This window comes from Pelophylax lessonae (genome assembly GCF_965119305.1).
Source record: "Pelophylax lessonae genome assembly, chromosome: 5".
NCBI classification, from domain to species: Eukaryota; Metazoa; Chordata; class Amphibia; order Anura; family Ranidae; genus Pelophylax; species Pelophylax lessonae.
Window position 1 is genome coordinate 111,871,604 of NC_138772.1, and position 17,483 is coordinate 111,889,086.

Here is a 17,483-nt window from a genome sequence, read left to right on the forward strand (position 1 = left end):
CTACTAACCAAATAATTTGTTGTTGAGTACTGTCTTCTTTAGGTTCACTGCAAAAACAATTTTTATAATGTAAGTATGCAGGAATTGTATTGTGTTTAAAAAAAAAAATAACTTCCTGTTCAGATCAGATCTTATTCATCAATTATGTTATAGTTAAATCTTAAAACGTATAAATATATTCTTGAGACATCTATAAAGAGTGATTTAGATATAGATTTGGGTAATGACTATGCGCTGACAGTAGCGTGAATCGCGTCTACCTGTTTGTTCCCTGCTCCATCTGTAAACCAACTGTCATCTGGTCTTTTAAGCCTCATACACACTACTAGTTTTTTTTTTTCATTCAATCCAACGGGTTGAACTAAAAACAAATGACAGCTCAGGTCAGAGCTGCTGTACTAACAATCCAATGTTAGTACATCAATCTCCCCTGCTGTGTTTTGACAGGGGTACAGTCCCCCGCCAGAACACTCCGGTCAGCGCTCCCAGCCATTAGCTAAGAGCGCTGAACGGGAGCTGGTCGGCAGACCTTTTTCAGGCATGACCCTTCGACAGAGGCGGACTGGCCCGGGGGGAAAGGAGGCATTCTCCCCCCAGGCCGCTGTAATTCCCATTAAAAAGGCCGCTCTGCCGCCAGCTGGAACTGCGCATGTGCAGTTCCGGAGCTGGCCGAGTCTACTGTTCGGCCGGTGTCAGAGAGGAGCAGCCAGGAACGCTCGTGCTGCGAGTTTCTTTGTGTCCTGTGACAGGGAGTCACAGGGCTGAGTCTGTGTTCCATACACTGCACACACAGCACAGCCCCCTCCAGAAAAGCTCTGCCTCCTCCCGCCCCTCTCTCAATGTGCCCGCCCACACTCGGGGAAGCCTGTGTGTCCGAGGTCTGTGAAGAGGATTGTGTGGGCGGGAAGTTTGAACTGACAGCCACATCGTAAGCCTGAAGCCGTGCATTGCATTCAAGTAAGTGAGCTGTGACCGATCTCTCCCCCCCCCCTCCTGCTCTCTCCCAAATCCCTCTCCCTTCTCCTATTTCCTTATCTGCAGCTAAGGAGTTCTATTTCACCAGCCTGTGCAGTATCTGCTCCTGTGTAGTATGATTTGGCTGCAGTGCTGCTGGTGTCCCCACAGTCTTCCTGCATGTTACCCCCAGTCCCATAGACTTCTAGTAGGCTGTACATTTAACTGCTTGCTTACCAGCCACCACAGTTTTTCTCTATTACACGAAACGACATACCTGTATGTTGTTTAGTGTAATAGACAGCAGGGGCATGTGCCGATTGGCCAGAGAGGAAGCCAATCAGCAGGTACGGCGGACGCAATGTCCGCCGGCAACCTGCGATTGCCCCCCCCCCCCCATGCAGACAGAACTGCGGGCTGCCTATGTAAACAAGGCAGTATGCCATTCTGTCAGTAATGAACACTGGGATCTTGTGTTCCTGCTATTTAGGAACACAGGTCTCTGTGTTCATCTAGTGAGTCCATCCCCCACACAGGTAGAAAGCACACCCTAGGGACACGCTTAACCCTTTGATTGCCCCTGGTGTTACCCCTTCCCTGCCAGTGTCTTTATTACAGTAACAGTGCATATTTATAGCACTGATTACTGCAGTAATGTCACTGGTCCCCCCAAAAATGTCAGTCAGGGGTCCGATCTGTCCACTGCAATGTCGCAGTCCCGCAAAAAAAAATCACAGATTGCCGCCATTACTAGTAAAAAAAACTAAAAGAAATACAAATTACAAATCTATCCCCTTGTAGATGCGATAACTTTTTGCGCAAACCAATCAAAAACATATAGCAGAATACATATTGGCCAAAAATGATGAAAAAATTTAGATTTTTTTAATTTTTTTTATTGGGAATGTTTTACAGCAGAAAGTAAAAAATATTGTTGTTTTTTTGCAGAATGGTCGCTCTTTTTTGTGTGTTTATAGCGCAAAAAAAAAAAAAAACCTGCACAGGTGATCAAATACCACCAAAAGAAAGCTTTGTTTTGTGGGGGGAAGGACATAAATTTTATTTGGGGACTGCACAATTGTCAGGTAAAGTAGCACAGTGCCATATCGCAAAAAAATGGCCTGGTCCTTAACCGGTTGCCGACCGCCGTACGACTATATACTGCGGCGGTCAGCCCCGGCCAGGCAGAGTGACGTATCGGTACGTCACTCGCCTGTCACTGACTTGCGAGCCTATAGCGAGCGGGCGCGCGCCCGCCGAGGCGCGCGCCCGCCGCGGCTCGTTCACAGGCAAGTCAGTGCGTGTGACCGGCGGACTCGATGTCCGCCGGCCACACTACGATCGCTCCTGTGAAGGGAGAAAGACAGAGCAGCTTGTGTAAACAAGCTGCCTGTCAGTTCTCCCTGTGTAAAAGTAAAGATCTGACCGTTCTACTATGTAGAACGGTTGATCTTTGCTTTTACACCAATAGCAATGTCCCTACACAGTAGAAAGCACGCCCCTAGGACACACTTAACCCCTCCCTTCCCAATAAAGTTAACCCCTTCCCTGCCAGTGTCATTTTTGCAGTAACAGTGCATATGTATAGCACTGATTACTGCAGTAATGTCACTGGTAACCCCAAAAGTGTCAAAAATGTCAGTCAAGGGTCCGATCTGTCCGCCGCAATGTCGCAGTACCGAAAAAAAAATCGCAGATCGCCGCCATTACGCGTTAAAAAAAAAAACACCAAAAATGACAAAAATCTTTCTCTTTGTTAGTAAACGCGATAACTTTTGCGCAAACCAATCAAAATACGCTTTTTGCGATTTTTTTTACCAAACATAGGTAGCATAAAACAAATTGGCCGAAAAATGTTAAAAAATTTTGATTTTTACTTTTTTTTTTGGGGAATTTCATATAAAAAAATGTGAAAAATATTGTTATTTTTGCAAAATTTACGCTCTTTTTTTGTTTATAGCGCGTGATCAAAAAATCGCACAGGTGATCAAATACCACCAAAAGAAAGCTCTGTTTGTGGGAAAAAAAGGACGTCAAATTCGTTTAGGTACAGCGTCGCACGACCGCGCAATTGTCCGTTAAAGTCACGCAGTAAAAAATCGCAAAAAAACCCCTGGTCCTTTAGCAGCCAAATCCTCCGGGGCTTAAGTGGTTAAGGGGGTAAAACTGTCTTTAAGTGGTTAAAATGAACAAAAAGAGCTGCAACTTTGATGCACTTTCTAAAAAGAACAGCAGGAAAAACGCACAACCTAAAATAAATCTATGGGACTGCAGCTAAGGAAAACTGAGTACACCAGCACTGCAGCCAAACTACAGCGCACCGTGCCCAAAGGATTGTATGCATTTGCAGCAGGCACTGCCACTCCACTGAAGAGAACCATGCTCGGGTCACTTTTCAGAGGCATTTGGCAGTCAGTGAGGAGGGGATATCACATTTCCTCACTGCCTGTTTTAACCTCCTAAATGTTAATCTCCCCAGGCAATGACGTAGTTCACTTCCAACTCATACCTTATTGCCATCATTTTCTGTAGGTATTAGATGTGCTCTTGCCCTATTTTGTGCACATATAATACATAAAGAGAGTTCTGGATATAAGGTGGAGTTCAAAGTGACATTTTACACCTAATTGGAGCACATAACAGAAGATTTGGGGATTTTCTTAAAGGGGTTGTAAAGGTTCCAATTGTTAATAAAAACCTACTGGCTCCTTCATCGGGTGCCACCATAGAGAGACGTGGGGGTACACCTTGCCGGCGCGTTCCCAAGTCCACCTGCTGCATCCATTGACACAGACTCGGCCCTGCCCCCCGCTCCCATGTCACTGGTTTTGATTGACAGCAGCGGGAGCCAATGGTTTCAGTCAATGGCTATCAATCTATCCAATGAGGACAGAAACAGCCGCTGGAGCCACTGGGCTTGTGCACATCACTGGATTGGCTCAGAAAAAGGAGAGGCTCTGGGGGCAACTGCAGCAAACAAGGGTTTCACCTTATTGCATAGAATGTGTAAGGAAGCTGGTCCGACAGAAGCTGGCTTTTTGGCCGGCCTCTGTCAGACGAGCATACTGCAAAACCAGCAGCCAACAAGCTCCCGATCAGCGGGCGCTCTCCTCCAATGGGTGAGAGCGCTGACCGGAGTGATCTGGCGGGGGGTGGGCTGTCCTCCTGTCGGAACACAAATGAACATCAGGGGTGATCACTGTACTAACAATGGATAGTTAGTACAGCGGCTGTGGCTCTGATAGGAGCTGACAAATTATTTTAGTTCAACTTGCTGGGTTGAATGAAAAAAACGATGTAGCTCCGCAGGAGGGAAGAGACCCAGAGGTCGAAGCTGCAGCAGGCTAATTGCCACCTAATCAGTGAGGTAAGGTCCTCACTATTATTTGTTTGCTTTATAATGTCTGGGATGGGAGCCGAGTCGCTGCACAATGGGCCTCTGGGTTGTATTTGCCCCCTGGGCCAAAAGTTGCCAGTCCTCCCCTGCCCTTCGACAAGATGGCCTAATGGCTGCCATACACACGGGTCGAATGTAGGACAGTTTCTATTGAACGCCTGACATTTGGCCCGTGTGTACCAGGCTTTACTGTTAATAAAGCAGGTCCAGAGTTCTTTAACTCTACAGTGCACAGCATGTGAGCTGGGCTGACACCTAAATTATTAGTATGTGTGGGGATTACGTGGAGGTGAACTCAACTGGAGCAGCTACCCATGAATTGATGATTTAGATATAGAGACCATTTTTTTTTACAGTCTTTGACAAGATCCCTACTTCTTCCTTACAATGGTAATCAGCAAGAACTACAAGAAAATATCTGTATAGACAGAAACTTACCAAGATGTGTTCTCCTTTCCTGAAGTTCAGTTGCAGGTCCCAGTAGACCAACCTGTTCAAATACTTTACACATAACATCCAGAGCGCCCTCTTTTCCATATGTATCTATCAGGAAATCCTTTGTGGTGATACAGTCCAAATTTTCTAGACTTCCTTTGGGAATGGGCAGTTTATCTCCATAAGATATCTCAGACAATTTGTTCTTAACTTTCTTAAAATCATATCCTTTTAGATCCTCCAGAGAATATATGATAAGATCCCCAGGGGTTTGCAGATTCATCCATTCTGTCAAAAAAGATACCCAACCATTAGCAGCCCAACATGAAATCCTGAAATTCACTAGTACATCTCTATACTGATAGTCAACACTTCAGCAAACAGCTGAAAGGGTAGCAGAGCTAGAGGTAAACAGAATAAAAAAATACTGGCCTCTACTGAACCTACTTCTTAGATAGATAAAACTAGACTGTAAACATGGTACCATAATACCATACTATAACAATATTTCTTTACTATTTTTGCTTTACTATAGTTCTTTTTGCTCTGAATAATTTCAATTCTGTCCCTAAATATTTGGAGTTTGCTAAAGTATTGTTATTTTAGCTTTTCTTTTTTCACAAAAAAATAATATTGTTGTTGAAGCTTCATAATGAATGTGAGATAAGTGCAGAGTGTCGGCCCAAGGGTATTTACATCCAAAATGGGTGAATTGTTTTGAGATTACAGGAACTTTTTATACTGTATATATATATATATATATAGTCCCTTCATCCGCGTGGCCTGCAGTTTATTTCAAGTGTGGAATTTCAATCATTAGGATGAGAAAACCAAGAGAAAAAACCATTGGTGAGATAACACAAAATTAAGGAGTCACCAAGGCAACAATTTGGTACATTGTTTAAAAAAAGAATATACTGGTGGGCTCAGAAACACTGAAAGGCTCAGGCAACCATGGAAAACTATGTTGAGTTAGAGCAGAATTCTTTCCACGGTGAAGCAAAACCACTTCACAACATATAGCCATGTCAAGAACACTCTCCAAGAAGTACGTTCATGAAAGTCAATTTATAGTGTTTACTAGGGGGTGCAAACCACTGTTAAACTTCCGGAATAGGAAGGCCAGATTAGACTTTGCCAGAAAAATATTTGAAAAGGTGGGTCCAGTTTTGGAACAAAAGATCAAACAAATATCAATATGTACCAGAATAATAGGTGAAGAAGAATATGGAGAAAGCAGGGAACAGTTTGTGAGAGCAAACCACATCATCTGTGAAACACTGTGGGCGCAGTGTTATGGTGTGGGCATGTATGAATGTAAGTGAAACTGGATCACTAGTGTTTATCTGACTGCTTACAAAACCACCAGGATGAATATTTAGACCCCATTCACATAGGGGCGACGCTACTTGCTGGGGCGACCTGTGACCTCGGAGCGGCATGCACGGACTTCATATCATTGAAGTCTATGCAGGTCGCTCCAGGTCGCCCCAAAGTAGCACAGGACCCCTTTTCCAAGTCGGAGCCACTTGTGTCGCTCCTATTAGAACGGGTCCTGTGCTAATCTATGGGCAGGCGACCAGGTCGCCTGACAGGTTGCCCCAGTGTGAACGGGGTCTAAAAGGTATAGGAACATTCTTCACATTACAGATGGACAGTAACCTAAAACATAAGAAAGCAACCCAAGAGCTTTTCAGGGCAAAGCAGTAAAAAAATTCTTATAGTGAACTTTTAGTCAAAACATTAAGTCCCACAAGATCACTTTATGCTGGCCAATTATACAGGTATAGCAATGTAAAACATTTAAAATAAGGGTCTATTCTGTTTAAAATCTAGTAATACACTGTCTCAACCTGCTCTGCACATGCTCAGTTGATCTTTATATTTGGCACTGTGCCAAAAATCATAGCCACTAGATGCCAGTCTGCTAACAGCCTAAAGATTTACTGCTGCTCAAGGGCTCTGGGCTTCAGCAAAATAGCAGCCTTCGGCAAGAAGCAACAGTAACAATGCTGGAAGCAGTTTACAGCACACACTAATTTTAGTAGCATAATTATTAATGTGGAATATATGATGCTTGCTAAGGAACATTATTGTTTGTCAAGTTGTTATAAGAAAAGTTCCACTTTAAGACCGGAGGATAAGGCCCTATTTTGCGATTCGGCACTGTGTTCATTTATCGGACAATTGCACGATCGTGCAACGCTGTACCCAAACGCAATTGATGTCCTTTTTTTTCCCCACAAATAGAGCTTTCATTTGGTGGTATTTGATTACCTGTGTGATTTTTATTTTTTGTGCTATTAACAAAAAGCGTCAATTTTGAAAAAATAGCAATATTTTTCACATTTTTTTATATGAAATTCTCCAAAAAAATGTAAAAATCTAAATTTTTTAACATTTTAGGCCAATTTGTTTTCTGCTACATATTTTTGGTAAAAAAAATTGCAATAAGCGTATTTTGCTTGGTGTACGCAAAAGTTATTGCGTTTACTAACTACGGGAAAGATTTATGTCATTTTTATTGTTTTTTTTTTTTTACCGGTAATGGCGGCGATCTGAGATTTTTTGCGGAACTGCGACATTGCGGCAGACAGATCGAGCCCCTAACTGACATTTTTGACACTTTTGGGAGTACCAGTGACATTACTACAGTAATCAGTGCTAAAAATATGCACTGTTACTGTAAAAATGACACTTGCAGGGAAGAGGTTAACATTACTGGTGATCAAGGGGTTAAGTGTGACCCTAAGTGTGACATGACAGAGATATGCGATCCTATATAGCAGGATCACATAGCCTCTGTGATAATCTAAGGGACATCAGCCGTCCGTCCTTCTCTGTCAGCTGCGGGAGATCGCGAGTGGCCGGCGGCCATCGGAGCCGCCGGTCACATGCACATGCCAGTCCAGGTGTTCTCTGCTTTACTATTAAAAACTGACCACACTAAGCAGGAGAGCACACCGTTGTCAGTTCTTTAGCCACGCTGGGAAACAACCTGCTCTCCTCCAATGTGTCCAGTGTACTGTTGCCTCTCCTCCCCCAGCTCTTATGCAGCTGAGAACAGAGGGAACAGAGGAAATGTGATCACTTATAAAAAAGGGAAAAAAGGTATTTATAACGATTTTTTTTACATATATACACAAATATTTTGCCTTTCATTTCTATTTTAAACTGAATAGATTGTTTTACGCGGTGATCTTTTACAATCACTTTAACTGCTTGCCGACCACCCGGCGCAGATTTACTGGGTCCTGGGGGCAAATGAGCGCCGCCAGCGGTGCGTGTCTGCCCCCACTAGGCAGCGGGGAAGCTGATGCACTGGACCGGCGGCACCGATTGCCACCGGGCCCCCGCGATTGCTCCCCGCTGAGAGAGAAGGATAGTCAGCTGTTGTAAACACAGCTGACAGTTCTCTTTGAAATTATCACAGAGCGCCTGTGATCCTTCTATAAAGGATCACAAGTCTCTATGGTCATTTTACAAGTCCATCCCCCATACAGTTAGAAAACACTCCCCTAGGCTCACACTTAACCCTTTGATCACCACTGTGTTAACCCCTTCCCTGCCAATAACCTTATTAAAGTAACAGTGCATATTTTAAGCACTGATTACTGTATTAATGTCATTGGTCCCCTCAAAAGTGTCAAAAATGTCAGTCGGTGGTCCAATCTGTCTGCTGCAATGTCGCAGTCCCGCTAAAAATCGCAGTTTGACGCCATTAGTAGTACAAAAATAAATAAATAAAAAAGACATAAATCATTCCCCTAGTTTGTAGACGCGATAACGTTTATGCAAACCAATCAAAATACGCTTATTGCGATTTCTTTTCAAAAATATGTAGTAGAATACAAATTGGCCTAGAAGGATGAAAAACTTTTATGGGAAATATTGATTGGGAATGTTATATAGCAGAATTTGAAAAATATTGTTTTTTTTTTCCAGAAAATAAAAATCGCACAGGTGATCCAATACCACCAAAAGAAAGCTCTATTTGTGGGGAAAAAAAAGGACATACATTTTTTTTTTTGGGTACAGCGTTGCACAACTGCCCAATTTTCCATTAAAAAAACACAGTGCCGAATCGCAAAAAATGGCCTGTTCATTAGGGGGCAGATCCTTCCGGTCCAGAACTGGTTAAAGTGACTCCCTGGAGACAAAGTTGAAGGCAGGAAGACCAACAAACAAGAAGCAACTGAGGACAGTACAAAGCGGACCTTACTGTATGTATTTTCATATATTAAAAAAATCCCACAATATTATTTCATTAGTATGGTATTGTACAGTATTATGCCTACAAAAAAGCAAAGAGACCATCAACTATTACGTTACATGGTGATAATATACCCAATATTTAAAAACTAAGGGCATTTCAAAACATGTTTTTATTAAAACGGAAAATGTGATGTTGAAATCTGTAGAAGATTATGCACCCTTGAAGCGGATGATGCAATCAGATACTTACAGATAATGACAAGCTTAGTCATTTTACAATCACATTACTATGTTTGAAGTTAATGGAGAATAATATTAGAGAAGATTGTTACTAATAACTGTCATACCGTGTAAGGTGAATGAGGCCGCCATGACACCAGGCCAGAATATGACTGCAGTTTATATCACCTACAAGGAACACAAAAATGAAACAGGTTGGTAATAAAGACAACACCCATAGCTGTAATTAAATTAATGGCAACTGAGGAGATTTGTTGTTTGCCCAAAATACCCAATGTACAGTATAGCTGCCTTTTTAGGGGTTTGTGCTTTTACAGGACTGAGAAAGGTTGGGATCTGAAGGACTTGATTTAATTCAGTTAATCCATAACTATAGAGCTATAACAGCACCTTTGTTTAAGCATTTATCGGATCACCCTGTCAAGGTAAGAAAGTCATTTTGGCACAGTTACATTGTATTTAAATTGAAGAGACAAGGACTCACTGCTCAAGGTGGTGTAATTGCCTGATGACTCACACAGGTGTATGCCCCGGCTCGCCTCCGTGAAAACTTGATAAAGGAAAAGGAATTGGCAGCACTCCAGGTTGAGTCAAAATCCAGATTTATTGACTGGACATCCAAATTATGACAATCGTGACAAGGTAGACGCGTTTCACACACTGACTGTGTGCTTAATCATTACCATTAAGCACACAGTCAGTGTGTGAAACGCGTCTACCTTGTCACGATTGTCATAATTTGGATGTCCAGTCAATAAATCTGGATTTTGACTCAACCTGGAGTGCTGCCAATTCCTTTTCCTTTATCACATTGTATTTAAAGCCAAAACTTTTTTTGATTTAGGGTAGAAAAGATTAGAATACCTGTTTTTTATTTCCATTTGTATCCCCAGTGGGTAGATTTACCTTTTTTAACCTAGTGATCGTTGTCAGCGAGAATGAAAGTAAGGAAAATCCAGCATTTTGAGTTGTCAACAGAACAGGAATCGAGAGGGAATCTCCCAATGAGGACATTTGTTGGTGAAAAGTGTTTAACCACTTGCCGACCGCCGCACGACTATCTACGTCGGCGGTCAGCCCCTCACAGGCAAAGTGACGTAGGGCTACGTCACTAGCTTGTGAGGGTCTAGGGAGGGAGCGCGCGCCCCCGGAGGCGCGCTCCCGCTCCCGAGTGGTCACGGACCCCCCCGCGCGTGTGACCGGCGGACCCGATGTCCGCCGGCCACTCTGCGATCGGCGGGGGAGAGGGAGAAAGTCAGGCAGCTTGTGTAAACAAGCTGCCTGTCATTCTCCTCGCTGTATGAGAGCTGATCATCTGGATCTACTATGTAGATCCGTTGATCACTCTGCATACAGCTGAAGCCCCAGCCAATCACAGTTAGAATCACGCCCCTAGGGACACACACAGCCCCTCCCTCTCAAATAAAGTTAACCCCTTCACTACCAGTGTATTTTTACAGTAACAGTGCATATGTATAGCACTGATTACTGTAGAAATGTCACTGGTAACCCCAAAAGTGTCAAAAATGTCAGTCAAGGGTCCGATCTGTCCGCCGCAATGTCGCAGTACCGCAAAAAAAATCGCAGATCGCCGCCATTACGCGTTAAAAAAAAAACAACAAAAATGACAAAAATCTTTCCCTTAGTTAGTAAACGCAATAACTTTTGCGCAAACCAATCAAAATACGCTTTTTGCGATTTTTTTTACCAAACATAGGTAGCATAAAACAAATTGGCCGAAAATTTTAAAAAATTTTGATTTTTACATTTTTTTGGGGGGGAATTTCATATAAAAAAAAGGGAAAAATATTGCTATTTTTGCAAAATGGACGCTCTTTTTTTGTTTATAGCGCGTGATCAAAAAATCGCACAGGTGATCAAATACCGCCAAAAGAAAGCTCTGTTTGTGGGAAAAAAAGGACGCCAAATTCGTTTAGGTACAGCGTCGCACGACCGCGCAATTCTCCGTTAAAGTCAAGCAGTGCCGAATCGCAAAATACCCCCTGGTCGGAATGGGGGTAAAATCTTCCGGGGCTTAAGTGGTTAAGAGGGGATTTCCCATTACTTTGAAGAGACTACTTCTTACTTCCTGTTATGTCTACAAAATCGAATGTAAAGGTAAATCTCCCCAATGTAATAGAAATGGCAAAAAAAAGTTTTAACCATTCCTTATTCCTCTAAAATAAAAAAGGTTGATTCTTTACATACACTTTAAAGGGTTAGTTCACCTTTACAAAACGCTTAATTTTCCTAAAAAGTGAGTTAAAAAGTTAAAAAGTGAGTCTTTAAAAAGTAAGTTGCAGAAGAAATAAATACATTTCCTTTCTTTTGACTCACCCCCACAAAGCTGTCACTTTCAGTTTCCACTTTTTTAAAAGCTACGCTATTAGTGCTTCTGTCTGTAGTGTTCTCAGCTGGTATGAATGTGCCACTCTTGAGTAGCAATAGGAATTCCAATGCTACTGTGCACCTGCTCTCTCCGACTTTCATTGCTTGCATCAAGCTCCATAAGTGTTCCTCTGCTTCCTTCCTCTTTATCCCCCAGCTATAAAGTGCGTAGAATACTGCCTGGAATGAGTCAGGGTTTGTTGTTGTAAAACTCTTAAACTTTGATCGATTACTGAGGTAGTGTCTCCGTGCCTCTCAGCCTGTCAGCTATGTCGGGATCATTGATTCATCCTAATGGTCACCCTTCAAGATCGGGCTTCAGCTCCTTCTTCTACAGTGAATGAGTTAACCTCTTTAGTACTAGATCAAAGTTTTAGATACGTTTACATTCCTAAGCACTATTGACTTTTACACTAATTCACACATATATATATATAGTGGTGTTGGGGTGATTATGCTCATGTGGTAGGTGCCTTTCAAATGAGCTCCACCAGTCCAAACTGTATTTTAGGCCATGGCAGCCCACCCCTATTGGCAAGGAGGAAGGATAAAGTTCACACAGACATCAGTTGCCTACGCAGGGGTTCTTCCACTTCAACAGTTAACTGAAAATGCTGAGTCACCTGGCTCCCCTATCAGACCAGTCTCCTTCCCACCAGTCCCCCTGACTGTGTTGCTCAACTCTCCTGGTTCTTCTGGCTCACTCAGCCCTTAGTCGCATCGTCCAGAAGCACAACCCACTCCTAGCCTCTGGACAGGGGTTTTCCTGACATCCCGATAGGAGCTTACCTGGCTCCTAGGATGAAATCTCCTGCCTGGTGCACCTCTGACCCCTGGTTGAGACCTCCTGTCTCTTGGCTCCTGGCTGAGGCACCTCTAACCCCAGGTTGAAACCTTCTGTCCCAAATATGGGAGCTGTCTCCAAGTTAGGAGCTTTGAGCTATTCTCAGGCTTGAGTATATAGCAATCTTGCACACCTCTGTACTTACACTTGCTGCAGGCCTCTAGTAAAATCCAGACAGGATTGAAAGTTCCTTCCCACCCAAGATATTTTGGAACCTTCAATCTCCAGGCCCCATTTCAGGTTTACAGAATCCAGAAAAAGCCAAAAACACAACTACTAGTCTGGAACCATATTTCTGTTCTGTCTTTTCTTTTTCTTTCTGTTTTCTCTCTCTTTCTGATTCCTCTTCTGTTTATTTACTTTGGTTGCATTTTTTTGTAAAGCTTGATTGTGGGAGAAGGCCTGGTGGGCAGCTGTAGAAGGGCTTCTGTGGAAAAACTAATAGCAATGTGAGGAGAGGTGAGAAAATCCCTTTGCAGCTTTTGGGCTCTATGAAAGGCAGATGTTGAAATAAATGACTTGGATGGCAAGGAAAACCCTGGTTGTCACAGACGCAGATTACTGACATAGCAAGTAATGACATCAGAGACAGACAGGTAGAAGAGGTGGGAAAATCACTTACACAGAATTTCACTCCAATTACCGGAGAACTCCAAATTCAGGAAGAATGCATAGTAACATACAACTGCAGACATGGCATCGGAGACCCCGGCCTCCTCTTCCTGGGGCAGTCCAGAAGCTCGGGCTCAGAGATATAGGCTTCTCCAACCTTGCATGCGTTTAGGGAGAAAACACAACACTGGAACTATTGTCCAGCGACTTCTTTTCCAGCCAACACAGAGCACTGGCTGCAAACTGGCAGCAGGTCAACACTGTTTTTTTTCAGTAAATCAATAAAGGGAGGGCTTCTGATTGGATGCCATGTGTTCCTTATCGTGTGCTTCCACCTCCTCACTATACTTACTGGCACATTACCCAGATTATACCAGTTCTGTAAGGTAAGGAGCTTGGTGGGGGTCAGCTTACTCTGTAAATATTTGCTAATAAATCAATTCTGTTAATGCATGTTATTAACCACTTAAGCCCCGGAAGATTTTACCCCCATTCCGACCAGGGGGTATTTTGCGATTCGGCACTGCGTGACTTTAACGGACAATTGCGCGGTCGTGCGACGCTGTACCTAAACGAATTTGGCGTCCTTTTTTTCCCACAAACAAAGCTTTCTTTTGGTGGTATTTGATCACCTGTGCGATTTTTTGATCACGCGCTATAAACAAAAAAATAGCGTCAATTTTGCAAAAATAGTAATATTTTTCACATTTTTTTATATGAAATTCCCCCCAAAAAAAATGTAAAAATCAAAATTTTTTAACATTTTCGGCCAATTTGTTTTATGCTACCTATGTTTGGTAAAAAAAATTGCAAAAAGCGTATTTTGATTGGTTTGCGCAAAAGTTATCGCGTTTACTAACAAAGGGAAAGATTTTTGTCATTTTTGTTGTTTTTTTTTTTAACGCGTAATGGCGGCGATCTGCAATTTTTTTTTGCGGTACTGCGACATTGCGGCGGACAGATCGGACCCTTGACTGACATTTTTGACACTTTTGGGGTTACCAGTGACATTTCTACAGTAATCAGTGCTATATATATGCACTGTTACTGTAAAAATACACTGGTAGTGAAGGGGTTAACTTTATTTGGGAGGGAGGGGCTGTGTGTGTCCCTAGGGGCGTGCTTTCTACTGTGATTGGCTGTGGCTTGAGCTGTAAGGACACTGATCAACGGATCTACATAGTAGATCCATGTGATCAGTGTCTTTACAGCGAGGAGAATGACAGGTCGCTTGTTTACACAAGCTGCCTGACATTCTCCCTCTCCCCCGCCGATCGCCGAGTGGCCGGCAGACATCGGGTCTGCTGGTCACACGCGCGGGGGGGTCCGTGACCACGCGGGAGCGGGAGCGCGCCTCCGGCGGCGCGTGCTCGCTCCCTAGACCCTCACAAGCAAGCAACGTAGCCCTACGTTAGTTTGCCTGTGAGGGGCTGACCGCCGACGTAGATAGTCGTGCGGCGGTCGGCAAGTAGTTAATGTTGAAGTAAGCTGTGTGTTCATAGAAAGATAGGTATTGGAGTACAGTTGATAGGTTTTAGCGATGATGCATATGTGTTTTAAAAATTGAAGGAAAGGCTAACTAACAAACTAACATTTAAATATTCCCTCTCCTGTTCTCCCAATGGCCCTTCATGCCCTTCATGCCCTTTATCACAATCACTGTGTAACTGCACTTTTTTGTGGGGTTTTTTTTTTACATGTGATCACATGATCGCAAAGCTCTGTGTTATCACACCTTCTGGCATTACTGCTGTGGCAGTGAATGCAGTTGTTGATGACACTGCTCTATTACATTCATTTAATGCCCCTGTAATCTATTTTTCATTCAGTCATTCTTTCTGCCTCCTTGTAACATCTTTAGTGAGCTCCCAAAATACTCCTTTTTTCTCCTCAATTCTATATGTTTGGAACGAGCAGTGCATGCTTGTTAGCCCATAAACCCATAATCCCAAAGTCCATAATCCGTAGTCCATTTAGTAGAGAGAAGAGAGGGGGCTATGTTCCTGCATAAGTTAGGACCTTTGAGGATTAAGGTAGCCACCCTCTAACAGGACGTAGGATCACAGCAGGAAAAAAAAGGAATTTTGGGGATTTGGAGGAGGCTGAGCTTTCTGCTATACCACTGACAGGGACATGGGATTTCATGTCAGCAGCATCTGTGAAGTTACAAGAAACTCTTCCAGCTGAAGCACTGACAACTGGACACACCTGTGGTAGTTCCGGAGTTCCGGGGTGAGAAAGTGGTGGTCACTCCCCAGCAGCTGATCAGGATCCAGGGGGAGAAGGGAGAGGAGATTGTTGTCGTCCGTCCCCAACAGTCAGTTAGAGCATAGTAGAGGAAACGGTCACTCCCCAATGGCAGCTACACAGTTCGGAGAAGAAGGTGGTTGTCCTTCCTCCCCAGCGCGAGATCCACAGTTTGGGAGTGGAGGAAGCCGGCCTCCCTCCCCAATAGTTAGCCAGAGCGGATTATGTGGAGCCCCCAGCAGAAGTGCTGGCAACAGGGCAGAGCGCTACCAACCTCTGTCCAGCACCGGTAATAACTGTGAAGTTCCAGTGAGCTGGGGTGGTTGGCCCCTCTCCCCAGCGACAAGCCAATGAAATGAAGCTTCTACTTCCAGCTGAAGCGCTGGCAGCCGGATAGAGGGTTAACGACCTCTGCCCCACACCCACTGACACAAACCCAGAAAAAAGGTCTGGCTTTGGGACAGGCAGATGTCAGCCTTGCTCTGCAAACATGGGGATTTTCATCTAGTAAAAGTGGATGGGACTACAGTCTCCATCTGTATACCCCAGGGATGCTGGCCAGTCGGCCCAGATCCCTAACAGCATGGCAAAGTTAGCCCAGCCACCCTGTCGTCTCTCCAGCGTCTGAAAGGAACAGTGGTGGGTATGTTCCGTGAGAGAGGCAGAGGTTGGCTGTTTTGAGACAATGTGTTTGGGGTACTGTGTGGGTATGGGCATTGGGGGACTGGAACTACTGACTAACTTCGAAGTCAACCCGTCTGAGGTCTCCTTCTGTGTTAGTCTCCTTCTGAAAGGTGAGCGATGTGAGTGGAGTCACTTTGGTTGGGGGGCCAGTGGAACACAGCTTACCTTAGAGAGGTCAGGAAATCCCTGTCTCAGCTCCCCAGGTTCTTCTTAAGTTTAAGTCACCCTATGTCTATTAGAGGCACAGGTTGTCTGAGAAAATGATGGACAGCTTCTTAATGGATACTGAGAATGTGGTTTGGATTTCTTCAAATGGGACAGTAAGATTTATCCACAATATTCCTCAATAAATCTATAATACATTAATTCCACTATATCAGAATGATGGAACATTGTATGAGCTTTGCCATATAGCCTGTTGTAGACCGTTGCCATGTAGTCTGTGACTCCTGAATAATCAAAGCATTGCTTAGATGTAGATTCCACAGGTAATTGTTAATTGGAACACCTATTGTCTCTGCTAGCAAACCCTTGTGGGATGTGTTTATTCTTGTAATAATGTGTCCTTTGTATTTACTGTTGTAGGGGCAGAATAGTCTAGTCATCCAGGCTGGTTTAAGTGCTGAGTTAATTAGCATGTTAATTATAACATTGTCTAGGTGTGGATTCCCATTCACCTATTGTTTCTGTCCAGATGGCTAGTTAATTAGCTCAGGTTAATTATGTTTCTGTGTTACATAGTTACAAAGTTAGTCAGGTTGAAAAAAGACACAAGTCCATCTGGCTCAACCAATAAATAAAAAATAAAAAAACAGTAATGAAAACTCAGGCATACAATCCCATATACACAATCCTATACCCGCAGTTGATCCAGAGGAAGGTGAAAAAACCCCAGCAAAGCATGATCCAATTTGATACAGCAGGGGAAAAAATTCCTTCCTGATCCCCGAGAGGCAATCGGATATTCCCTGGATCAACTTTACTTATTAAATATTAGTACCCACTTAAATTAGGTACACCCAGAAAAGAATCCAGTCCTTTTTTAAAGCAATCTAGTGAGCTAGCCAGAACCACCTCTGGAGGGAGTCTATTCCACATTTTCACAGCTCTCACGGTGAAGAAACTTTTCCGCATTTGGAGACTAAATCTGTTTTCCTCTAGACGAGTAGCCCCTTGTCAACTGTGTTGACCTTAAAGTAACCAACTCAACACCAAGTTCACTATATGGACCCCTTATGTATTTGTATATGTTGATCATATCCCCCCTTAATCTCCTCTTCTCAAGAAAGAATAAATTCAGTTCCTCTAATCTTTTCTCATAGCTGAGCTTCTCCATGCCTCGTATCAGTTTGGTTGCCCTTCTCTGCACTTTCTCCAGTTCCCCGATATCCTTTTTTTTTTTTCCCAATAAAAGTTTTATTTTATTCAAATTAAATGAACAACAATACAGCGATAATCAACATACAT

General features: G+C 43.3%; 1 protein-coding gene across 1 annotated transcript in view; it reads right to left on the reverse strand.

Moving 5' to 3' along the window:
* LOC309555450 (NACHT, LRR and PYD domains-containing protein 3-like) overlaps positions 1 to 9,409 on the reverse strand; it is a 31,325-nt gene extending 21,916 nt beyond the window's left edge. The window contains exons 1-3 of the mRNA XM_082257473.1: positions 9,349 to 9,409; positions 4,790 to 5,074; positions 9 to 47 (exon numbers count right to left, since the gene is read on the reverse strand). Coding sequence (XP_082113599.1) covers positions 9 to 47; positions 4,790 to 5,074; positions 9,349 to 9,373 — 349 coding nt within the window. The 5' untranslated portion in view covers positions 9,374 to 9,409. The remainder of the gene's footprint in view (positions 1 to 8; positions 48 to 4,789; positions 5,075 to 9,348) is intronic.
* Between the last annotated feature and the right edge of the window lie 8,074 nt (positions 9,410 to 17,483).